This window comes from Rhineura floridana, chromosome 6 (genome assembly GCF_030035675.1).
Source record: "Rhineura floridana isolate rRhiFlo1 chromosome 6, rRhiFlo1.hap2, whole genome shotgun sequence".
Classification (NCBI taxonomy): Eukaryota; Metazoa; Chordata; class Lepidosauria; order Squamata; family Rhineuridae; genus Rhineura; species Rhineura floridana.
This window is the reverse complement of record NC_084485.1, coordinates 75,261,243-75,287,991: the sequence shown is the minus strand read 5'-3', so window position 1 is coordinate 75,287,991 and position 26,749 is coordinate 75,261,243. Positions and strand designations below refer to the sequence as shown.

General features: G+C 44.0%; 1 protein-coding gene across 1 annotated transcript in view; it reads right to left on the bottom strand.

Moving 5' to 3' along the window:
- Positions 1 to 7,628: 7,628 nt before the first annotated feature.
- The window catches only part of PI16 (peptidase inhibitor 16), a 38,854-nt gene continuing 19,733 nt past the window's right edge, over positions 7,629 to 26,749 (bottom strand). The window contains exons 2-5 of the mRNA XM_061632458.1: positions 21,017 to 21,235; positions 19,360 to 19,469; positions 12,835 to 12,923; positions 7,629 to 11,568 (exon numbers count right to left, since the gene is read on the bottom strand). Coding sequence (XP_061488442.1) covers positions 10,664 to 11,568; positions 12,835 to 12,923; positions 19,360 to 19,469; positions 21,017 to 21,235 — 1,323 coding nt within the window. The 3' untranslated portion in view covers positions 7,629 to 10,663. The remainder of the gene's footprint in view (positions 11,569 to 12,834; positions 12,924 to 19,359; positions 19,470 to 21,016; positions 21,236 to 26,749) is intronic.

The following is a 26,749-nucleotide window of genomic DNA, read 5'->3' as shown; positions in this document are numbered from 1 at the left end:
TTAAAGATGTTTTGTTTTAATATATTTTAAAGTCTGCCTTTAAGATGTTTCAGAGTGTTTTTAGTGTTTGTTTGCCGCCCTGGGCTCCTTCTGGGAGGAAGGGTGGGATATATAAACAAATAAATAAATAAAGGAAGGAAGGAAGCCCTTTAGCCCTTTCCAAAATTTAACTCAAAACCCTGAGTTAGTTCTGTTCAATAATTCTCATCCTCACCCATGTGACTGGCTGGCAATAGAGGATTTAGGGAAGCAAAAAAGTTGGGACTGCCGTTAATGGAATTGTTAAAAGTCGTCTAAGAGCCCTCTCGTGCTACTTTCATTTTGTTTATTGTGTTGAAAAAAAGGATGCTGTATCTCTTGTGCCAAATGGTTAAACAGAGCTTTTCACACTGCCAAACTCTAGTGTTTCAAAATCTTGAAAAAAGTGGTAATCTCACTCACCCACACACCTCTTAAAAAAAAATAGATGCATGCAATGTCATTCGAACTGTAATGCTGCCTTCATCAACCTGGCATCCTCCAGATGTTTTGAGCTATAACTCCCATCATGCTGGCTGGAGCTGATGGGAGTTTGAAGGAGAGAGCCATAATTCATGTCCTTTGCATGCAAAAGGCCTTGGGTTCAGCCCCTGACATTTCCAGTGGAAAAGACTTTCAGGCAGAAGTGCTGAGGAAGACCTTCCCTGAGGTCTTGGGGAGCCAGCCACTGCCAGTCTGAGCCATCTGTACTGGACCAGACAGATTAATGTTCCTATTAAAACAGCTTCATATGACCCTCTGCTTCAACACTCTCGGCCTTCATTGGCTAGTGTTCTGGTGGTAGAAGAAATTCACAGAGAAAAAGTTCTATTTTCCCTTTCAAAACCTTCCTGTAGCCTTTGCCAGCCTAGTGCAGATGTTGTTGGAATCCAACTCCCATGAGCCCCAGCCAGCATGGCCAGTGGTCAGGGCTGATAGGAGTTGTAGTCCAACAACATTTGGCAGGGCACAGGTTCCCCACTTTCCAGCTTTCTCCTCTTGGCCACAGTGGTGGAGGAGAGGGGAAGTGTGTGAGCTCCAGGCTTACCTAGGCTCATTCTTGAAACAATAAACTGCTATAAGTGGTAATCACATTTATTGATTCAACCAAATATAACATATATATTCAGTGGATAGAACAATAAAAGCAAAATGAATTATTGTGAAATGCATTTTAAAAGCAATTAGTTTGTGCCTGACGTTCTCGTCCAGGGATGGGGAACCTGTAGTCCTCCAAATGTTGTTTGACTACAGCTCCCTAATCCTTGACCATTGGCTTTGCTGGCTGGGGCTAATGGAAACTGGAGTCCAGCAATGTATGGAGGGCCACAGGTTCTCCATCCCTGTTCTAGTCATTGTATTGGTGACACCTAGCAGACCACAAAGGCATCTTCATCACCAACAGCAACCATGCAAGTGTGCAATAGTTCTACAAAAACAAGGTGGCAAATGTATGCATCTGTAATCCACACATCCAAATTGGCATGTGAACATGGGCTGAATCTGTGCAGCATTCAGTTGAAGCATTAGTTTTGATTTGGCATTTAAATACCAGTGAGTTTCCTCGTTAATTAAAGAAGTTAAAGTCTCTGTAGATCTGTGACAGAAACAGGCTTGCTCTGTGTCCAGCGCTGCTCAAGAATATGTGTTGCTTTTCCTCTTCTCCCTTTAAAAAATTATTTTAAAGCCATCCTTCATCAGTGCCATCTACTGGCCAGAAGTTAGAACAGCTGGTGGGAATATATGACCTCAAAAAACCTTGGGTAGCTTGTCATTACAAAACTGCTGCTTTACCATACAGATATTAGTGAAAGAAGCACTCTATTTTAATGCTGAATTAACCAGACACTAAACTCAGGAAATGCCCACAGTAATGGTTTTGCTGAAATGCCATGTAAAATTTTAGTGCATAACATTGCACTAAAGGTGTGTTTCCATTCAAAGCAATAATCTAAAACTGTTGTTCAATACAATTTAGAGTGAACTGATGCCACAATTTCACCATTGTTTAAGGATTATAACCACCATCGAAATTGCCCTAGCTGTAGCCTTTGCATTTCTATGATAGAAATCATTTCTCATTTAAAATTCAGCTTAAGCTAGAAAATGCAACATGAAGCAATTTGCAGCACAATCCTATGCATGTCTACTAAGAAGAAAGTCCCCCAGAGCCTGAGAGTTATTCCCAAATATGTTCGGAGGCTTGTTTCCCCGGAGTCGGGGGATGGACCCTTAAGGCACATGGTGACTAGCTGCAAGCGACTTGCATGACACTTCAAGGACAAAGTTGCTCAACTTTGTAATGATTTAGATGCTGTGACTTCATAGTGATTTTGATGTGATTTACCCCAGCAAATCCAGCTGAGATGACGAATGCTACATCTGGCCCAGTATGAATGTAGCCTGATGATGAGGATAGGATACTTGCAGTTATGCGCCTGACCACATGCCCTCTGGACCCCTGCCCTTCCTGGCTGATTAAAGCTATCCAGAATAGGGTGGCCGGGTGGGTCCAGGATGTTGTGACCAGATCATTGCATGATGGGGTGGTACTAGCTGCTCTTAAAGAAGCAGTGATGAGGACACGCCTTGGAAAGCCCACCCTGGACCCAATGGTGTGTAATAATTGCCAAAACCCCTTTTGGAAAGAATGTGGTGGAGAGGGTGGTGGCAGAACAACTGTAAGTGTCCCTGGATTACACTGATTATCTGGATCCACTTCAGTCTGGGTTTAGCCCTGGCTTTGGGACTGAATCTGCCTTGGTTGCCCTAACAGATTAGCTGTATTTAGGAAAGGGGCAGGGGGAGTGCAATCCTGCTATTCTTACTTGATCTCTCAGCTGTTTTCGATGCCATTAACCTTCATCAACTGGGTAGGATGGATACTAGGAGAAGTGTACTGCAGTGGTTCTGTTCCTTCCTATGTAGTTGAGCCCAGAGATTAACATTGGGGGAGGGTGTGATGTTCCTGTAAGTTAGCATCTGTAAATATGGTAAGTGCGGGTCTATTGGGTGATGTATGGTAATTGACTGAGAGAGAAAGGGGGAGTACATGGGTGAGAAGCTGAAGTGTGCTGGATGATGATTGGCTGAGTGGCTGGCTGGCTGGCTGAAGGTATAAATGGAGGTTTGTGAGTGATGAAGGGGGGTCGGTTGGAAGGTGGGAGAGAGACTAGGTTAGAGAGAGGTTGTTGAGTTGGTTGGCAGAGTTCTGAGGGAAGTTTGGATTGGATTTGGCTGATATTTAAAGAGGATATATATGAACAGAAACATAAAGAGTACCATATATGAAACCATACGCTTGTGAAACATTCCTAAAGTAATCTTGTTATTTCCTGTTATTAGTAAATAAATACTTCTTTGGTTTAGCAAAGGCCTGATCCTTGGCTGGGGAATATACAGACCAGAAGGGAGGGCAAGGTAATTACCAAGGCTGAACAGAAACAGTATCTAATGGTGGCAGCGGTGAAGGGAGAAATAGTAACAAGTCAAGTATCCAGAGCAACCCAGAGTTGTATGCTTTATATATAAAGATACAAGAGGGTTGGGAACAGCATAAGCACGCAGTCACAAAAGTAACCAGCTAGAGACAGACTCAGGCAAAGTCTCCGGGAGTATTGGTTACAGGACGTGACTGGTGGTGTTGCCTAGCAGTGGGATCTAGTGACATCTGTGCTAGAGCGGAGTGAGAAACCATATAAAGGACAGTCCAGACTGGTGGTGTCCCTGGTGGTGCCTAGTGAAAGGCAGTAGCCACAAGCAGGTGGGAACCTGACAGGGAGAACCAGGGAAGGGAGTCACAGAGGGCTCTTCAACCCCTGGCATTTGCACCATGAGGTTTTGCAGGGCACCATTTTGTCCCCAGTGTTATTTAACACCTATATGAAGCTGTTGGGAGTGGTCATGCAGAGGTTTGGAGCACAGTGCCACAGTCCCATGCTGTGGAATACTCCTCCAGCTGAAATTCAGCGTGCATCCTTGCTTTTGTCCTTCAAGTGTCACTTGAAGACCTTTCTATGCTTTTGACAGGCCTTTGCATATGTTTAATTTTTATTTTGATTAGCCAGCAACCTTAATGATGATCTGTATTTTTATTTTCATTTTTAAGTGGTGCTTTATGTTTTAACTTGGTAAACCACCCTGATATTTTATGATATAGCATTTAGAAATACTTTTCTAAATAAACAAATAAATATGAACAGAATTGCTGCTTTTGTTGTTCTTCCTCTCACTCTTTTAGGGATGCAAAGTTCTGTCAGTTTTGCTTCTCTCATTTTCTCATTTTTTCCAATCTTAAATTCAATTCTCCACATTTCTGCAGCAATTTGTGATTTTTAAAAAAATTCTAATGAATATTCAGCATTTTAATGCAAATTTCCTCTAACAAACACATTTTTGTAGGCAGTTTAGACTAATGTATACATTTTTGCAAGCAATTTCTCATATAGTGCATTTTTTGTATGTTATTTTCATTCATATATTCATTTTAATGCACACTTTCCCCAAACATGCATTTTTGTAAACATTGTTTGGTTGGTGAACTCACTGCAAAATTTGAATAAGTGAGAATTTTGAAGGATGGCTGTTTCAGTTCTCATATTGTTTCAGAAAGTGCAAATTTGATAGATTAAGCTTCAAAAGCAAAGTGAATCAAATTTATTGCCCATCCCTACTGCCTTTATACAGTATAGGATTCAAGTGCTCATTTATTCTTTCCACTCTCATCTGAACAAATGATGGGGGGTAGGGTGGGAATAGCCAGTGGCCTATAGTTTTCAGTAAGGAAATTCTGACTACCCAAATTCTCCAGAACAGCTGGGCTGCTGTAACTGTGAGGGTGCACACTTGCATGTTACCCGAATACCTGTGTATCAAGGCAACCTCTAAGGCCAGGATGCTAGTTAGTAGAAAAGGATCTATAGCATTCCTTGATCTGTGGCTTACATGTTGGTGGTTGTATTACCTGCACTACTTGTCCATGTACAGGGAGCAAGGTACACCCTCTCCTTCTCAGCTACCCTCAGCAGTGGTGGTGGCAGCAATGCAGGCAACCCAGCTCATCTTGGGAAAGTTTTATGCCTTGCTTTCTGGCATAGCATTGATGCAGAAAATAGTCTAAAAGAGTGGTTGACCCTCCTCACCTCCTATTGCTCCCCAAGACCCAAATATATTCAGACCATCATCTGCTTTTGACCAATGGGAAACCCTCCCCTCTCTGCAACTGCTGCTTTCTCGGTTATCATCCATAACTACAACAGAAACCATTTACTTTGCTGAACAACAAAAAAAGCACACTCAAGTCCTGTGCTGAAATATCCTGCTCGTGCCAATGTATAATGTGAATATGTTGCATATATGACTTTGTTCACAATGGTATTTGTCTAGAATAGATCATGGACAGCCACCATGATGCCCTCCCCATGTTATGCCTCAGCCAACATGGCCAATGTTCAAGAATGATCAGAGTGGTAGTCCAGTGGCATCTGCAGGGGGACCGATTCCCCAGCTCTGATCTAGACAATTCTAACGTCTAACAAAAAATGTGAAACCTTTAAGCACTTTCCCTGGGCTTCGTGAACATCAGACACCAGACAACCTTTATGTATTTCTGTGCAAACGCTAATATTGTATAATAACTTTGTAATAAATAAATTAGGAAAATTATTCTGGGAGTGTCTCCACACCACAGACATAGGCATTACCTTTTACAAAAGAACTCTGGGAATTGTAGTGCCATGAGGGGTTATGGTGCTTTCACAGGACACTCTCCAAATAAAACCACAGTTCTCTGCAGGTGAAGCTGTGACTATAAACAAAATGGTATTAACTAAAACCAATATGAGTTTATACTGTTTCATCGTATTGCATATCACATAGCATCCTTTATTTCACAGTAACCAAATCTGTGGGCATTTGAAATTGCATCTGTGAAGTGAACAAAGAAAGTGGGACTAATGTGGTGCTTAGACCATCTCATGATTTTCTGGTATGTAATCTGAATGGATCACTCCATTACCACCATCTGTATTACAGAGGAGCAAACCATGGGGAGAAGCCAGCGTAGGATGAAATCCCAGGCCTGTGTTAACTGCAGCTGCTCAGTGTTCTAGAATGTATTTGTAGCAGCTGCAGTTTATACATGCCTGAGATTTCATCCCAATGCCCTCTCCTCCACTGATATTCAGGACAGGCTGATGTATGTGAATTGTAAGTAAAGCCTCTTAGGTTGCTTCTCTCCCTCAAATCCTCCTTTTCAAAACTGCCATAGCAATGCATACACAAGGGAATATGTCAGCCATCCAACAAAACAAAAACAATGCATTTTCCAGACCAGTGGCTTTTAGAGGAGCCTTTATTATTAGCAGGTCTTTCCAGGTGTGTTAAAAAACATGGCTTTTGTAATGCGAGTTCATTGAGCCATTTAGAAAGTCTCCCCCTTCTCCGCAACTCTATTACCACATCTTCAGATATTCAGGTGGCACCTTCAACTGGACCTTAGCTAGGCCAGCTGTGGTTTGTCATGTGATTAGCACCTCATTCCTGGAATAGTAAAATGCAAGAATCAAACAGCAATACACAGAGAAAAGAAACCTGGATGTGGTGTATGATGGATGTAATTGTCCATCAGGTTGGCCTCTGTTCTTCATAGACTAGAGCCAGTTTGATCTGGCTTGGCCTTTGAAGAAAACCACTTTATATCTTTTCATGAGCCATCCAGGATGCAATTCACTTGTATGTGGTTAGTAAATATCTCCCCAACTTTGAGAAATACATATCAAAATATTACATAGTCACCCCCCAAGGTATTTTGGAAACCAGCACACCTTGTTTTGTTGAGTGGGATGGAATGTGTGCAACAGGCAAAGCAAACCTGATGAGCAGGACTTAGGGCCTGACATTCTAGACATATCTGAAAGAAACTGGCATTTGTAATGTTTCAGTTACACTTTCAAACTCAAAATAAGCCATCGAAGTGGGAGGGGGGGCTAACCCATGGCCTTCCAGATATTGCTGGATCACAGCTCCAATAGTCTCTGAACATTGACCATGCTGGCTTGGGTTGATGGGACATGGAGTCCAACAACATCTAGAGGGCCACAAGTTCCCCAGCCCTGCATTGTTCGGTCTCCCTTAGATACAACAGGAAAGGGTTAGGACCACAAGGATACTGGATAGCTTAGTCATATTGCTCTCAGAATGAAGACAGTAGCGCAGATTACAGCCTATAGAATTACAGGAAGGAAGTGAACAGGAGTAATATTGGTCCCTGGTCTTACTCCTATGAATGACTGTACTGGAAGCCCTGGTGTATAGGATGGGGTAGAGTGGGTGATGCAGCAGCACATTATCACAAATCAGTGGTGGTGGTATGACCCATATCAGGATGTAGCAATGTGAGCTGGTAGTGATATATAAGCCCCAAACCAGCAAATTTGACAAAAATAAAAAATCCCCATGTACAAAATATGACAATTAAATACAGCAATGTTTTAACTCATAAATCTGAATAAACACTTTATAGTGTTGCATTTCTCAACTATTATTGTGTTGAGAAGTTCTATCTTGTTGTAATATTTTGTACACAAGGGTATAATAGTAATATTTGCCATTTTTATCCTGATTTATTATATTGTCTTAAATTATTCTTCTTTGTTTGACTCTAATATACCAGCTACAGATAATATCAATATAGCACAATGACCCAGGACAAACCTAATGCATGGTTTGAGTACACAGTTGGTGAAAAACTCATCCATGTGTCATTTCAGCTACTAGAGAGTTAGTTTTGTCAGCACATTGACCTTGCTAGTAATCTTTTTTTAGGGAAGAGAAGGGGGACCTGTGGCTCTCCAGTTGTTGCTGGACTACAGTTCCCATTCTCCCTGACCATTGGCCATGCTGTCTGGGGCTGATTGGAGTTGGAGTCCAACAACATCTGGAAAGCCATAGGGTCCTTGCCTTTGCTTTAGGGGGCTGCAAATGAGAGACAGACTCTGTAGACCAAAATAGCCAAGCAAATAATGGTGCTGTAGCTACGACAGCATAAATGGCTCTGTGTACAATTACTCGGAAAGCAAGCTAAGTTGAAATTGGTGGAGTATACATCCAACTAAATATGCATACTATTGCATTCCAGTATTGTCAAGTAGTTCAGGTTGAACTTAGGGATAAGCTGAAAGCCTATTTACACACCTGGCTGAGATGCTAGTCAGTTATCAAGCAACACATTTTTGTATATTGCACAGCACTCATGATAAGAAAGCTCTGTCAATTTGCTGAACTTCAAGAAGCCATGTCTCACACAATCATGTTTCAACCAATAGTAGCAACTGTTAAAAATGGCTGTGTGAATCAGAGTTATATAAATGATTCCACCTCCTTCATTTACATATGCACACACACACTCATACTGTCACACTTGAGGCTAGTTGTCAAGAAGTAGGTGCTCTGGCAGATATTCCAGGCATTTTTATTGAGAGTGATCATACCCTTCTTTAGAGTATATCACATGCTTTGCATGCAGAAAATGTTAGGTTCAATCCTGGCATCTCCATTAAAAATAATAATCAGGTAGCAGGTGATACGAAAGACTTATCTGAGCACCACTGCTAGTCCAAGGATATAGTTCTGGGCTAGATAATCTGGCCTGATATAGATAATCTGACCTGATATAGGGCAGCTTCCTACATTTATATTCTAACTAGTGGCCACAGATGGTCAGGGTGAGTAAGAAGACCCATAGGAGAGTGTCACCTTTCTTTATCTTACTTGCACCCCAAACACAGCAGGATGATGTAACAAACCATGGCCATCATAATAGAATGGAAAACAGGAGCAAATTTAAGTACAAAGCAGCCTTTAGAGGAGAAGTCTTATCAGAATGGGAGTACCCAGGAACAAAAAAAGAGGACAGCAAAAACAGCTGCTGTCTGAAAGTATGGATTGCTCAGAATGTTTCCCGGGTGGGTCAATCAGCAGATCTTCAGTACCGCTGGCATCTGATTGTATTTTTTTTTAAAAAACCTAAGAGATATCACAGATCAGCTCAGGAGAGGGGGGACCTGCCCTGGTTCCATGTAACAGAAACAAGAAGGGATACATCATGCAACTAAAGCACGTGTACAAAGCTAAAGATGCAGTTAAAGTGGATATCCAGCCTAATACAGATCCCTGATATGCAAAGCTGGCCTATGCAAACAAGCCCTCTGAAGGGGAAGGGCCATAGCTCAGTGGTGGATCATCTGCTTTGCATGCATCAGGTCCCAAGTTATTCCCACCAAATCTCCAGATAGGGCTGGGAATGTCCCCATCTAAAACTCTGGAGAGCTGCTACTGATCAGTGTGTAGACAATACTGAGCTAGATGGACCAATAGCCTGATTTGGTATAAGCAGAGCTTGGAAAAGTTACTTTTTTGAACTACAACTCCCATCAGCCCAATCCAGTGGCCATGCTGGCTGGGGCTGATGGGAGCTGTAGTTTTAAACAGTAACTTTTCCAAGCTCTGGGTATAAGGCAGCTTCCTATATTCCTGTCAGGAGGTAGAAGGAGTGACAATAATGGTGGAGAGAGGGGACTAACGTTATCAATACCTATATGGCCCAGAACAAGTGAACAGGCTAGCAGGCGCCTAATAATGCTGCTTGATCAAAATACTTTGTGATGTAGAGTTCTGATGGAAGAAAGATCTTCCATAATTGAGAGTTGAAGACCTACCAAACACACATACAGAGGCTGTCACTTCACTTTCATACACAAATATTTCATCCACATCCACCTTATGTATTAATGTTGCTCTTGCACACAAATGTTTCTATAGAGGCTCACATCAGTCTCCCTAATCAGTCATTCATTTTCTCCGCATCACTCCTTACAAACAAGCCATATCAGTTCGCCTTACATTTCTAATGGGCATGATCAATTTGATAAATTCTGGGGCACAAAGCCTGAGTCTATACCAAGAAAACACACATTCGTCTTTTGGAATCAGCTAAAAAGATTCAGTAGATTTGCATGTATTTACTTAACTTGCATAGCTTGTTCTGTTTTCAAGATCAAGGTTTTTGCATCATCCAAATTTTCAAGAACCAGGTTTTTACAAGCATTTTTGGTCAAAGAATGGGTTGACAATGAAAAATGCAGTGAGGGCATGGAATTCCTTGTCCCCAACTTACAAGAAGAATAGGAAGTCTGGGAAAGGCTAGCAGACATAGCCCTGCAAATAAATATGGCCCTCATCAGTGATGCAGTGCACAGATAGAGGGAGGATGATATTGATAATTGTGGAGTCCTCCACGTGTAATAGTCTGCCATGCTTAGGCTCTGGTACTACTACACTTTGATTCTAGCAAAGCTTACAGGGAAGGAAAGTAGGAAAGGAAATCAGATATGCCCCACATTCCTGATCTGGATAAAACATGGGGCTGCGGAAATAAATTACATTTCCCAACAATCCCCTAGAGCATTGTTGCAATCCCCCTTGTTTAGGCAACCTTTGTACTACAGTCTACAGAATTTTCAGCCACTGGACTTGCTACAGTGCTATTCCCAGTAAACAGACAAACTCACAAAAAGTTCAGAAAGGAAAATACACATGCATGAACATGGACAAACATACACATATAAATATATTGGATTAAGTACTGCTATAAACTGTTGAGCCAATAAGGCCTGTTCTTCCTAAGTGCATTGCCCCAAGTGTGCCCACACGAACTGCACTTGCTATGCCTCTGCCATCGGGGAAGAGGGGAAAAGCATGGTGCATAGGGGTATCGGAAAGTCAGCTCTTTAAGTGCAGTCTTTATTTCTTCCGGTTGGCTAATTTGTTTACATCCAAGGCAGGGCAGGCAGACAGACATTGCAGATGCCTTACCTGCAGAAGCCTGAACAGCTGCCTTGTCTACAGAGGCCTGAACAGCATCACTGTGCCTTTTTATTGCTTTGGAGTAAGCTGACAAGCGATGGCGTGCGGGTGTTTTAGAGATGGAAGGCTTCTTTGGGGCAGGTAGCTTAGAGAACAAGGGATGCTTAGGGATTGAGAGAGGTTTAGGGCTGGGTGAAGGTTTAGCCTTAGAAGGGGGTTTAGGGATGGAGGGTGGTTTAGGGATGGAGGGTGACTTTGGGGTAGAGTGCACTGGTGGGAGGGGAGTTAGAGGTGGCTCAAAATGCTTCATGTTGGCTTTGGGTGTAGATGAAGGAAATTCTGAGGAAGTGGCTTGTTTAGTTCTTGTTTCTGGGGAGGCAGGACTAAGAGTCAAGTCCAGGAGAGACATAATTCCTGTTGTCAGCAAAGAGGAAACAGCCCCATCTGAGTTTGTCTGTAATTCTGGAGGTACTGTAAGGTCCTGGTCTGAAGTTGGCTCTAGAGAGGAGACTGGCCCTTCAACAGTGGTGGATTTGGATTCTGCGTCTATGACAGTTTGGGGACTTTCTGGTGCTGAACCTGCTGGGGTGCTTTGCAAAGCTGGGCTTGCAGCAGTCAGGTCAACAGTTGGCTCCATGCCTGTGGGCATAGGGGATGTGGTGGTTTCTCCAACGTCAACATTGGATTCTGGTGGAAAACAGAGAAATTAGCAGAACCGTCAGCAAACACATCCACAAAGTCACACCCTCCTCCCAGAAGATCTATCAGAGTTGAAAGCTGATGTTTTGCTTTCATATATGCAGCGTTAGCCCTACTTTGAAACTGAGTCTGGCCAGTATATCTCAGGCAGCAGATTCTGGATGTCATTAAAAGGCAGCACATTGCCATACATTCATTCACAACAGGGGCTGGAATATCATTTGAATTTTCTGCCAAAGGTGCAAAAATCTCTAGGGCACAACCTGGTGAAGTGGCATATAGCAATCAAGACACAAGCAATCCCAAGTTGAGACAGTATGCATTAAATGAATGGCATGGCTTCCAGGGCCAGCCCTACCATTAGGCAGGGTGAGGAGTCTGTCTCAGATGGTGTACTGTGAAGGGGCAGCCAATGGTCAATTATTGGGTGTCTTACATTTTTACTACCATGAAGGAGTCATTTGGGTTTGCCTGGTTGTGGTTGTAGTTGTTTTGTCTCAAGCACCAAAATGAGAACCAAACACATCAGATCATTAATGATCTGAAGTTGGCTCTAGACATGTCTCATAGACGCAGAATCCAAATCTCCCACTGTTGAAGAGCCAGTCTCCTCTCTACAGCCAACTTCAGATCATTCATGATGGTAGACACTTTTGCCCTCTAAGTCTGCATGGAGTGACATAACCATTTATCTGGGGACCAGTGTGGGCTAAAAGCTCTAGCATGCATGAACTTGGGGGGTGCGCAAACACTCTGCATGAATGTATCTAAACTAATGAGTGCCATGTTTTAGTACTGGAACATGGAAAAGAAAAGCAGTCTCTCTATAAACAGTTGTTTGAAACATATTATCATTACCCTGGGACAGGAAGTGGATGAATGTGGATGAAGGCAACCCCTTGTGTCTAGTGGTGGTGGTTGCACTTAGGCAAAGAGACAGGTGTTTGCATCTGGAAGGAAAACTATGCCTTCAACCATCTTTGTCCATCCTTGGCAAAGCCACAAAACAAGAGGGAGGAAGGGATTTACTGCTCCTTCTGCAAGAGAATAGATTTGACAAGGATAATGATTGGGTGAAGGCTGCCAAGGAAGATCACTAAACTCCCACATGGCCAGATAATCTGCACCTGTCAGCCAGTGGAAATTTATTTCACAGTAATCTTGAGTGGCACTAATTTGGGTTCAAATAAGGAACACTCTGCCTCATCTGCATTCACATCAGAGAAGCTGATTCCTCCAGCTCCATTCACTTACCACAGAGAGAATCCTTACAGAAATAGCCATCTGGGCACATGGAACATGGAGCTCCTTCCTTATATGGTTTGCGTCCTTTTACATTCCCCCTGGAGATTAAAAGACCTACATGTGACTCAAAAGCACTAGACATTTCCCTAAGGAAAGGCTCCCTTTGGGAGGGACGGCCAGATATAAATTTAAAACTAAAGAAATAAAATACAGAAGGAGAGTTTTGGCATGATGCAAATAATTATTTAATAAAATTGGGTCTTTCCCCCATATTAACAGCTGCACCAGAGAACACTACGTTCTTGCTTCCCTTTGCCTTGGCTGATTTTTGCCGAGGGTACTTTCCTCCAGCAGCTTCATCTGGAATATGGAGAGTGGCCAGCTCAGCAGCATTAGCACATGGCCAGGGAGGCCAGTAGGCTGCTTTGAGTGCCAAAGGGCATCAGCTATTTGGTGCCTGTTTGGTACCTAGATTCTACAGCAAGAAGGCATTATGAAGAAGACTGGAGGCTACTTCTTGCCTCCTGTTCTACTTGGCTAGATAGCTCCCCTTTCTTCTCCCCTAACTTCCACCTTTGACTCAACTCCTGGACTTGCTGCCTTGGCCACTCTTGATCTTTTCACCGTCTCTTATCTATCTCATGTGGATTTCCCTCTGCCTTCTTGTCTTCTTCAACGTGGCATGCACACCATCTTCCTCATACTCTGCTTTTTGCTCTTTCCTCAAGACGTGCATTCCATTGATGCAGTGGCTTAACAGTGTTGTCCCTCCCTTCTCATTTCTGCTCTTTCATTAGCTGCAGTTCCTGGACTTCAGCTCATCCTTGTCCTTAACCCCTGACGTTCCCAACAATTAAGCCGTCTGATATCTCCATTCACGTATTTGTGGAGCTAAACACCTGTGGAGGAGTTCAAAAGCATTAGGTGACCTCCATTTTTAAATTATCCTCTCTTCCCTCTCCCCTGCTACGCCCTGCCACCACCAACCCCCATAATTTTACTTTTTTCATAATTTTTGCTAACTTTGCAAGCTAACAATAATGCATCTTATAAACAATATCCCAAAGATGAACAGCAGTGACTTGGGTGGACCATTCCAGTGCCTCTCTCCATAACCTGCCCCCCTATACACGCACATGCACACTTATCCACCAAGATCTGCCACAAGGAGTCCCTATTCAGAATTTCCAGACTTCAAAAAGTAAGATACATTGAAATGGAAATGGACTGCCTTCAAGTTGATCCTGACTTATGCCAACCCTATGAATAGGGTGTTCATGGTAAGCGGTATTCAGAGGGGCTTTACCATTGCCTCCCTCTGAGGCTAGTCCTCCCCAGCTGGCTAGGGCCTGCTCAGCTTGCCACAGCTGCACAAGCCAGCCCCTTCCTTGTCTGCAACTGCCAGCTGGGGGGCAACTGGGCTCCTTGGGACTATGCAGCTTGCCCACGGCTTCACAGGTAGCAGGGCACATAACCCCTGAGCCACTCACTGCGGAGGTGATCTTTAGCTGGCCCTTGACACCCAGGAGACACAAGTGGGGATTTGAACTCACAGACTCTGGACTCCCAGCCAGGCTCTCCTCCCCACTGTGCTATACCAGCTGTTAAGATACATTAGGGGACAAAAGAAGGCCTTTTCTGGTGTAGCCTGATGTTCTGACTGTGGACTAAATATACATGCCTACTTAAGCCTGTCTCTACAGGCTTAAAAGGATTGTTAAAAGAAAACAACTGCTCTCTTCATATAGGACTTTCAAGATGGGCAGTAAAGTCAGTTTGATTATCTTTCTCTTGGTTCATGACTTTGTATTCTGATAGTTGATTTAACATATGTGTGTTCTAATTCTTTTCTTTTTTTGGATTTTTATTTGGAAGTTGGCAGCTTTGAATGGTAGGAAAGTGGGATATAAATGCATAAATTAAAAAATTAAAATACCGTAGAATACAACATTATCTCCAAGATTCAAGCTGACACTATTAAAGAACAATTCATTTTAAATCTTTATTGGATTAGTTTTAGCAACTGCTTGGCTGGACTTCTTGTGGATTTTGTTAACTATTTAAAACTATGGTATTTATTGAAATTGTTTATTGTAGTTTTATGCTTTTATGTAAGCCAACTTCAGAGTGCTTTTTACCCTGAAAAGTGATCTTAAAATATTTGTTTGTTTAAGACTACATGGTTTTGACAGCGAAATTTAAAAGATTAGACAAATACATGGAAGATAAGGCTATTAATGGCTACTAGCCACGATGGCTATACTCTGCTTCCACAGCAGAGACAGCATGCATCTGAATATTAGTTGCTGGAAACTGCAGGACAGGGGAGTGCTCTTGCACTCAAGACCTGCTTGTGGGCTTCCCATAAGCATCTGGTTTGACTCTGAGAGAACAGGATGCTGGACTAGATGGGCCACTGGCCTGATCTAGCAGGCTCTTCTTATGTTCTTAAATTGGACCACTATTCTATACCATTATTTCATAGTGAGGGTCAGGGAACATACTGACCAATTTGACTCTGTTCTCAGAAATGGCAGCATCACAGCTCTGCAACGTCTGGAATTAATCCAAAAACCGCCCCAAAGAGTAACTGTAGTTTAACCAAGGTTGATTCCTGAAGTAGATCTATAAGGAAAAAACTTCTACTCTTCATCATCCTGTATATTTATAAAACTGTTAGCCCCTATTGTACATATTGTATATGTACAATGAAACCCAAGTAGTTGTTAGTGATCATTGCTGATCAGGGGTAGCCAGCATGGTGCCCTCCAGATGCTGCTGGACCACAACTCCCTTCATTCCTGACCATTGGCCATGCTGGCTGGTGCTGATGGGAACTGGACTCCAGCAACATCTGAAGGGCACTACATTGGCTCCTCATTATACACACAAGGAATTATAACCCCACAAATGGTAAGCAATTAGCAAACTTCTGCAGCTAGGCTGTTAAATGGAACAGCATGCCAAGAACATATTACACCGGGTTCTGAAGGAATTGTACTGGCTGTCAATATGCTACCAAGCCATTTAAAAAAAAAAAGTCCTCATGAAAATCCAATAGCATTTTTGTGCAAGTTTATTTTAATATATGCACCTTTAATTTTGCCTAATATACAAATTTTTGTAAAGCAACCTTCAGTTATATACAAAGCCGTTTTGCATGGTATTTTCATTAATATATGCATTTTTATGCACACTTAACCCTAGTATGTGCATTTGTGTACACATTACTTGACTGGAGAACTGCACTGCAAAATTCAGAGAAGTGCCGATTTCGAAGGATGCTTGTGTGTTGGTGCTGCTGTCGTCAGTCATTCCGTATGCAGCACCGCAAGAGGAGACATTCTTGCTACAGGAACCCTGATTATTGAATGCCCCCTTCCCTCTCAGATATGGTTGGGGCAGACTTTTCTGAGCTTTCAGCCCCAGCTAAAGACTCACCTGTTCAACCAGGCCTTTGGTTGAATTTGGCCACCTCACTGTTAAATGTGTATGATGATTCTGTTTATTTTTATTTATTTATTTATTTATTTATTTATTTATTTATTTGATTTATATCTCACCCTTCCTCCCTGCAGGAGCCCAGGGCAGCAAACAGAAATGCTAAAAACACTTTAAAACATAATAAAAACAGACCTTGAAATACATTAAAACAAAACAACATTAAAAACATTTTTTTTAAAAAGCTTTAAAAACATATTTTAAAAAAGGGTTAAAAACATATTATTAAAAAAAAACATATTAACAAGCAATTTTAACACAGATGCAGACTGGGATAGGTCTCAACTTAAAAGGCTTGTTGAAAGAGGAAAGTCTTCAAAAGGCGCCAAAAAGATAGCAGAGATTGGCGCCTGCCTAATATTTAAGGGGAGGAAATTCCACAGGGTAGGTGCTGCCACACTAAAAGTCCGTTTCCTATATTTTGCAGAATGAACCTCCTGATAAGGTGGTATCTGCAGGAGGCCCTCACCTGCAGAGCACAGTGATCGACTGGGTATATAAGGGGTAAGACGGTCTTTCAGGTATCCTGGTCCCGAGCTGTATGGGCTTTGTACGCCAAAACTAGAACCTTGAACTTGGTCCAGTAGCAAATGGGCAGCCAGCGCAATTCTTTCAGCAGCGGGGTGACATGTTGGCAATACCCTGCCCTTCGCTGCTGCATTTTGCACCAGCTGCAGCTTCCAGATCAACCTCAAGGGCAGCCTCACATAGAGCACATTCCAGTAATCCAGCGTGGAGGTTACCGGTACGTGGACAACAGTGGTCAGACTATCCCGGTCCAGAAACGGCCGCAGCTGTCTTACCATCCAAAGCTGGTAAAAGGCACTCCCAGCGAAGGAGGTCACCTGGGCCTCTAGCGACAAAGATGGATCCAGGAACCCCCCCAGGCTATGGACCTGCTCTTTCAGAAGGAGTATGACCCCATCCAAAGCAGGCAACTGACCAGTTATCTGAACCTGGGAACCACCAACCCACAGTGCCTCTGTCTTGCTAGGATTCAGACTCAGTTTAATGGCCCTCATCCAGCCCACCACCGAGTCCAGGCAGCGGTCCTGGGCTTGCATGGCTTCTCCCAATTCAGATGTTACGGAGAAATAGAGCTGGGTATCGTCAGCATACTGCTGACACCTCACCCCAAAGCTCCTGATGACTGCTCCCAAGGGCTTCATATAGATGTTAAACAGCATGGGGGACAACATGGTACCCTGTGGCACCCCACAGCACAACTGCCAGAGGGCCAAAAGACAGTCACCCAATGCTATTCTCTGAGACGGACCCTGGAGATACGATCAGAACCACTGTAAAACAGTGCCTCCAATACCCATCTCACCAAGTCAGCCCAGAAGGATACAATGGTCAAAAGCCGCTGAGAGATCAAGTAAGAATAACAGGGTTGCACTCCCCCTGTCCTTCTCCCGATAAAGGTCATCAATCAGGGTGACTAAGGCCGATTCAGTTCCATAACCAGGCTTGAACCCAGACTGGGATGGGTCAAGATAATTTGTTTCATCCAAGAGTATCTGCAATTGCTGCGCCACAACCCTCTCAATCAGCTTCCCTAAAAAGGTGTTTTTGATGTGTTTTATTGATATAATGTTTTACTGTATTTTATAGAAATTGAACCCTGTTTGGGGACTACTGGTAGTGAAAAGTGGGTAATAAATGTTATAAATGAATAAAAATAAGATACATACGCAACCAAATAGCACAAGAGTTTTATCGCCTTTGTATATGGGTGTTTAGAGCCAGTCTTACTGATTAGCAGTGGTGGCAATCCTGTATCAGTTGACCTTACATTTTCTATGATTTACTTCTCTTGAAATGTATATTTGACTTGAAAAGAAAAATAATACCACCAGAGGAAAAAAACCTACCAGAGTCATCCTCTAGTCTTTGGTGGTATATATGCCTGAGGCTTTTCTTGGAATCAGTCCCTTACCTCTTTCATGATCAGTTAACAACTGGCAAGGAGGATTCACTTGCATATACAATGTTTGCATTAGTGCATAATTCACAGGTTGCAAGAAGCAACTAAGCCAACCTGCAGCATTGTGCAAATTACATATATATTGGACACACAGCTGAGCTGTGCATTCTGTAGCACAAAAGAGGCACAATTGCTGGTTCAATCACAATGCTGGTATCTACCGTTCATCATGAGCAACACGTATATTCTGCATCACCTTGTTCCTCTTTAAACAGGGCCATTCTGTTCTGGAATGGTTTACCCCAAAGCAGAATTGACTGACGCAACTGTAAGCACAACTGTGGAACTCCAAGCAGCACAAGTAAACAATTGATTCAGCTGAATTGTCATAACTCTTTCTTTGCACACAGTAGATGACTTTTTGATTTTTTTTTTGTCGAACTTGCCTTATACATTATGGGTTATTGATCTATAGGTGGCCATTTCTTTGCATGACTGGTGTGTGGGTGTGATCTATATGCACCAGTGACACATGCACAATATACATATGAGGTTTTTTTCACATTTCAATGATTCTCTCTTGCTTTGGACAAACGCCAGCACAGTCACAGCCATAGCCTAAGGGTGATGATGACGATTAGTGAAGTCCATGGTGGGGGCCAAAAACATTTTTGCGTGCAGAAGGTCTCCAGTTCAAACCCTGGCATCCCCAGTTAAAAGGGTGTCCAAAAGCAGGTCTGAGACTTGGGAGAGCTGCTGCCAGTTAGAGCAGACAATATTGGCCTTGATGAACAAATAGTCTTACCTGATCTAACAAGGTTTGGGAACCTTTTTCCACCCAAGGACCGCATTTCCTTCTTGGCAACCTTCTGAGGGCCACATGTCAGTGGTGGGCGGGGCCAGAAGCAAAAGTGGGCAGTGCAACAAAGGGAAGTCTTGAAACAGTAGGCTAGTTTCTACACACACACACCTCTCTATCCTCCATCCAGACAAGCAAGAAGCATTATCATCGTTCAAGGGCACATTCCAGCCAGGCAAAAACACATGGAATATTGTCCTTCAGGGATGGGAGACCATATCCGCGGCCCCAGCAAAAGAAAACTTACGGGGGCTCATAGTTGCAGACGACCAAATGCAAGTCAGTGTCATTCAGAGCTTCCAGGGTTTCACAGAACACCGTCCCGCAGCCAACACGCTCACTGTTTGCCCAGACCACCTACAGCGGTAAGAAAGAGCCAGTTCTGTTCGCTATTCCAGACAGAAAAAGAGCTGACAGATACCGCCCTAGCCTTTAACGCTCACATTGACACCATTTGTCCATTCAAATATTGCAGACAATCCAGATCATCTTTTTTTCCTTCTCAATGCATTGCTTTCCTGGTTTGTCCTACATCTTGACCCTTGTTGTTGAGCATGTTTTTAAATTTTCTCATTAGTAGTGATTTTATGAGCTTCCATTGCTGCAATGATAGTGCAGTTCAGGTGTGAATTAACATAATACAATCATCACTGGGAGGTGACATTGGTTGGTAATGTTTAGTCCTGCCTCTCTCCAGTAGGTGGGTGATGAGAGATTGCAACCCCATCTCTCTCTCTCTACATCACCTGCCAACCATTTTTCTATTCTACAATTAATCACTTAAGATAAAAGACATACATGCTCCCCATTTCATCTGTCTATCTATCTGGTGTGCTGTCCTGCTGTAGCCCTAGTGCACCCACACTGTTTTAGAGATGGAGGTCATAGAAGCAAATCTCATCTCCTTCTACTGAGCAACAATATCAATGGGGACATGAGCTTTTCCAGGAAAAGGGGTGGGCAAATGAGGTTTCCAGCAACTACAACTTGCAGGATCAATGGGAAGTTGGACAGGGAAAGGGGCTGATGTCTCCCCACTAGCCTTAGTATGCAGGAGGCATAACTAAGGGAAGGGGATGCTTTCCTTGTTATAAGTTTCAATATGTACTATGTACATAGTATCAGGGTGTACACCCATGCTCTTTTAAAAAGAAAAAGAAGAACTCCCAGTCCCTGGAGCAGCTAAAAGTTACAATATGTACTATGCACATCAGTACCAGTGTGTACATCTATGCTCTTTTAAAAAGAAAAAGAACACCTAGTCCTTGGAACAGCAATGGTGGCAACAGGTGCTCTTTATGGGAAAGAATTCCCATTGCATGAGGATTGGATATTATTTATTTGTTTTATTTATTTATTATTTGATTTACATCCCGCCCTTCCTCCCAGCAGGAGCCCAATAGATATTATAAAACTAGCTGTAGTATAGCATTAGAAAAAACAAACTGGATTTTTCTGTTGCTTAGAAATACCCATAGGTGCTTCCCAAGAGCAGTGGTGTAGTTAGGTAATTTTATACTCTGCTGTCTTGCCTGTGGATTAAAACTGACGCCAAGAAGCCCTTCAGCTGCTAACCAAGGTTTATGGCACTTAAAACAATGGAGCCCCATCACAATGCAGTCTGTTTTAGTAATGGCATGGGGGTATACATAAGAAAAGCCTGCTGGATCAGGCCAGTGGCCCATCTAATCCAGCATCCTGGTCTCTTAGTGGCTAACCAGATACCTTTAGCAAGCCCCAAAGCAGGTCCTGAGCACAACAGCACTCTACACACTTGTGATTCCCAGCACCTGGCATTCAGAGGCATATTGCTTCCGACAGTGGAGGTAGAACATAGCCATCGTGGCTAGATCCATTTCCCAGGCTTTGCCCTAAGCTCCCCGCAAGGTGATGTCATCAGTTACCTGTGTATAGTGACCACACATCTGCCCCTCTTCACAGGTTGATGTGGTCATATTGTAATACTGGTACTCACTGTACCAGTTTTCCACTGCTGTCTTCAAATCCAGATTGCCAGACATAGCAAAGAGGTTCTCGCCTCGCCGGCCCCGCTCCTTGTTGTGTTCCCAAATGCATTTCATTGCATAGTCTTTGGCAAAGGCTTCCAGTTCTGAATCCCAGCTCTGAAATTAGGACAAACCGAGATGTCATCATCACATAGAAAGACACTTTGTATAGGCCAACTGCAGGAGTGAGTACTCGCCCACTGGAAATTGGTCAACATCTCTGGCTTGCTTAGCAATAGGTAGGCCTGGTGCTTTGTCCAACATGAGCAAGACATCATCACAAAGAAAAATGGGAATCAGGAATCTAGACAGCTTTTCCAGTGTCAGCTGTAAATATGTTTGTTTGTTTGTTTGTTTGTTTGTTTTAGTTAGTTAGTTAGTTACTTACTTACTTACTTAGTTACTTACTTACTTACAACAACAACAACAACAACAACAACAACAATAATAATAATAATAAAATTTTATTTGTGAGTCGCCTATCTGACCGACTGAACGGCCACTCTAGGCGTACATTGCCACAATAAAATACAATATAAAACCAAAACTACAATAATTAAAATTAAACAACATTAAACTAAACAACATTAAAAACTGACCCACCCCCGGAGACCCCATAGGCCTGCCTGAATAGCCAGGTCTTCAAGGCCCGGTGGAAACCTGTCAGGGAGGGGGTATGGCGAAGGTCGAAAGGAAGGGAATTCCAGAGGGTGGGGGCCACAATAGAAAATGCCCTCTCTCTGGTCCGCACCAGCCTAGCTGATGGGACCGAGAGAAGGTCTTGTGTGGCTGATCTTGTCAGGCGGCATAATTGGTGATGCTGGAGGTGCTCCTTCAGATAAACTGGGCCGGAACCGTATAGGGCTTTAAAGGTCAACACCAACACCTTGAATTGGGCCCGGTAGACAACTGGTAACCAGTGTAGATCTACTAACACCGGGGTGATATGATCACGGCGACGGCTGTTCTTAATCAAGTGCGCCGCCGCATTCTGTATCAGCTGTAATTTCCGGACCGTCTTCAAGGGTAACCCCACGTAGAGCACATTACAGTAGTCTAAGCGAGAACAGACCAGGGCATGTATCACCCGTGGGAGCAGATGAACAGGAAGGTAGGGTTGCAGCCTCCGTATCAGATGTAATTGATACCAAGCCGCCCGGCTCACTGCCGAGACCTGAGCCTCCATGGACAGCTGGGAGTCAAGAATGACCCCAAAGCTGCGGACCTGGTCTTTCAGGGGTAATCTTACTCCATTAAACACCAGGTCTATGTCTCCCAACCTTCTCTTATCTCCCACGAGCAACACCTCGGTCTTGTCGGGGTTCAGTTCAGCCTATTCCTTTCCATCCATTCACTTATGGAATCCAGGCATTTGGACATGGTATCCACAGCCAACTCTGGTGAGGACTTGAATGAGAGATAGAGCTGAGTGTCATCCACATATTGGTGACACTGCAGCCCAAATCTCCTGATGATGGCTCCCAGTGGCTTTACATAGATGTTGAATAGCATGGGGGAGAGGATAGATCCCTGTGGCACTCCACAATTGAGAGGCCAAGGGTCTGAAACCTAATCCCCTAATGCCACCTGTTGATGTCTGTCTGAGAGATAGGAACGGAGCCATCGTAAAACAGTGCCCCCAATTCCCAATCCCCCCAGACGATCTAAAAGGATACCATGGTCGACGGTATCAAAAGCCGCTGAGAGATCCAGGAGGATGAGGAAGGTATATTCTCCTCTATCCAACGCCCTCCTCATATCATCCACCAGGGCGACCAAGGCTGTTTCAGTTCCATGTACTTACTGCTCTCTGGGCGGTTTACAGCAATTAAAAACATTAAAAACAAATATACAATTTTTTAAACACAAAAAACAATTTAAAAACACAATTAAAAAATTTTTTTAAACACATGCTGAAATGCTTGGGAGAAGAGGAAAGTCTTGACCTGGCGCCGAAAAGATAACAGTGTTGGCGCCAGGCACACCTTGTCAAGGAGATCATTCCATAATTTGGGAGCCACCACTGAGAAGGCCCTGTCCCTTGTTGCCATCCTACGAGGTTACCTCAGAGTAGGCACCCAGAGGAGGGCCTTGGATGTTGAGCGTAGTGTACAGGTGGGTTCATGTCAGGAGAGGCATTCCATCAGATATTGTGGTCCTAAGCGGTATAAGTCTTTATAGGTTAAAACCAGCACCTTCAATCAAACTCGGAAACATACAGGCAGCCAATGCAAGAGGGCTAGAATCGGTTTTATATGTTCGAACCATCTGGTCCCTGTTACCAATCTGGCCGCTGCATTTTGCACAAGCTGCAGTTTCTGAACCATCTTCAAAGGCAGCCCCACATAGAGCGCATTGCAGTAATCTAACTTGGAGGTTACCACAGCATGGACAACTGAAGCCAGGTTATCTCTGTCCAGATAGGGGCGTAGCTGGGCCACCACCCGAAGTTGATAGAAGGCATTCCTTGCCACCGTGGCTACCTGATCCTCAGGTGACAGAGATGGTTTTAGGAGAACCCCCCAGCTAAGCACATGCTCCTTCAGGGGGAGTGCAACCCCATCCAGGACAGGTTGGACATCCACTATCCGGTCAGAAGAACCACCCACTAGCAGCACCTCAGTCTTGTCTGGATTGAGCCTCACTTTATTAGCCCTCATCCAGTCCATTGTCGCAGTCAGGCACTGGTTCAGCACACTGACAGCCTCACAATAGAGCTGCGTGTCATCAGCATACTGATGGCAATGCACTCCAAATCTCTGTATGACCGCACCCAATGGTTTCATGTAGATGTTGAACAGTATGGGGGACAGAACTGACCCCTGCGGAACTCCATACTGGACAGTTGAGGGTGCTGAGCAATGTTCCCCAAGCACCACCTTCTGGAGCCGACCCACCAAGTAGGAGTGGAACCACCGCAATGCAGTCCCTCCCGCTCCCAACTCAGCCAGTCTTCCCAGAAGGATACCATGGTCGATAGTATCGAAAGCCGCTGAGAGATCAAGGAGAATCAACAGAGTCACACTCCCCCTGTCTCTCTCCCGACAGAGGTCATCATACAGGGCAACCAAGGCTGTTTCCATGCTAGAACCAGGCCTGAAACCTGACTGAAATGGATCCAGGTGGTCTCATCCAAGAGTGTCTGGAGCTGGCCTGCCACCACTTGTTCAAGGACCTTGCCCAGGAATGGAACATTTGCTACTGGCCTATAGTTATTAAGATTTTCTGGGTCCAGGGAGGGTCTCTTCAGGAGTGGTCTCACTACCGCCTCTTTCAGGCAGTCAGGGACCACCCCTTCTCACAGAGAGGCATTAATCCCTTCCCTGGCCCAGCTGGCTGTTCCATCCCTGCTAGCTTTTATTAGCCAAGAAGGGCAAGGATCCAGCACAGAAGTGGTTGCACGAACCTGTCCAAGCACCTTGTCAACGCCCTCAAGGTGTACCAACTTAAACTCATCCAAGAAATCGGGACAAGGCTGCACTCTGCATACCCCACTTAATTCACCTGCTATAACACTGGAGTATAAGTCCAGGCGGATACTGAAGATTTTATCCTGGAAGTGCCTAGCAAATTCATTACAGAGGGCCTCAGATGGTTCTACCATGTCCTTGGGGCCAGCATGTAATAGCCCCCAGACAATTCTGAAGAGCTCCGCTGGGTGGCAGATTGATGATTTGATAGTGGCAGCAAAATATTGTTTTTTTTTCTGCCCTCACTGCCCCTAAACACAGCTTACCATTGGCACTTGCCAGTGTGTAATTGCATCCACCAGGAGTTCGTCTCCATCAGCACTCAAGCCATCTCCTATATTGTTTCATCGCTCTCAGCTCTGGGGTATACCATGGAGCCATACGAGCTCTACACAGGAGAGGAAGCTCAGGAGCAATCATGTCAACCGCCCAGGTCATCTCTGTATTCCACAGTTCAACCAGGGTTTCTACAGGAGTGCCAGCCCCATCAGCCAGAAAACTCCCCACAGCCCTTTGGAAACCATCTGGATCCATTAGTCTCTGGGGGTGGACCAACTTAATAGGTCCCCTATCCTTGCAGAGGGGAAAAGCCACTGTAAGTCTAAACTTCAGCAAACAGTGATTTGTCCATGACAGAGGGACTGATGTAAGGCCCCCCACATTCAGATCACCATCTCTATGTCCAGTTGCAAAAACCAAGTCTACAGTATGTCCTGCTACATGTGTTGGGCCAATGGCATGTTGGGACAGTCCCATGGTTGTCATGGAAACCATGAAATCCTGAGCCGCCCTGGATAAGGTGGCCTCGGCATGGATGTTGACATCCCCCAGAACCAACAGTCAGGGGGATCTCAACAGTACACCCGAGACCACCTCCGTCAGCTCAGCTAGGGAGTCTGTTGAGCAGGAGGTGGGCAGTACACCAACAGAATCCCCAGTCTGTCCCGCTGACCCAACATAAGGTGCAAACACTCCAGTCACATGGACAGGGTGCTTGCAGAGGGAGATGAAGCTCCTACAGACCACAGCACCCCCCGTCCCCAACCCTCACGTCTACCCTGATGCTGAACCAGGTCCCCTGGCAGACATAGCTGGGAGAGACTGACTCCTCCCTGCTCACCCACCCAGGTCTCTGTTATACATGCCAGATCGGCTATATTACATTATTACATTTATATCCCAACTTTCCTCCAAGAAGCTGTACATGGTTCTCCCACCTCTCCATTTTATCCTCACAATAACCCTGTGAGGTAGGTTAGGCTGAGAGACTGTGACTGGCCCAAAGTCACCCAGCATTTGCATTTATACCTAAGATATTACCTATCCTAATTAGCTAGCATACCCACTGCCACCTCATCCTAATTTGTTCAGAAACTCCTGAGAAGCCCAAGCCATTTGTAAGGCACAGTCTTAAAAGTTTCTGACTACTGGAGAACATTTAACCCCCTTAGCTGCCTTTGCAACTACCAGCCAAAGACAAATCTATCTGCAATATCCATGGATAGTGAAAATATTGCAGCAGCACTCTCCCTGTTTTACTGCTTGAAACATTTTAGGCACAGGGAGTGTAAGATGTTTGCTCAGCCTCACACACCACTGAATATTAATTTACACACACACACACACACACACACACACACATATATGTAAATGTAAAGTAGCAAAACATTGAGGTTCAGTTGGGTCTTTTAGACACAGCAAAACATTTAAGCCAGGGTGCTGTAAAAACTGGTAGACAAGCATTGTGCAGAATGAAGCAGTCAAATTCTGGGCCAACCACTTCAGACTGCCAGTTGGAGATTCCATTTTTTTAAAGGCTCCAACTTTTGGTATGGAATAGATTAGTGATAGTACATCTGCAAAAAAAAAAAGGATTAGTGTTGTCCTTGCCCTGATGAGCTAGCTTACTACAAAAATATATTTTTATCTACTTATTATATATTCAAAGCATTTATATCCCATTCTTCAGCCACAAATGCTCCCAGAGTGGGTGACATGTCAAAAATGACGCAGCCCCTGCCCTCACGGCACAAGAAGGACATGACATAAAAGGAAAAAGGAATTCCTTTTGATTCCCCAATCAAGAGGAAAACAAACTAAGGCACACAATTCTAACATTACAATGGCCTTATAATAACCAGCTGGGCTGGAAATGGGCTTC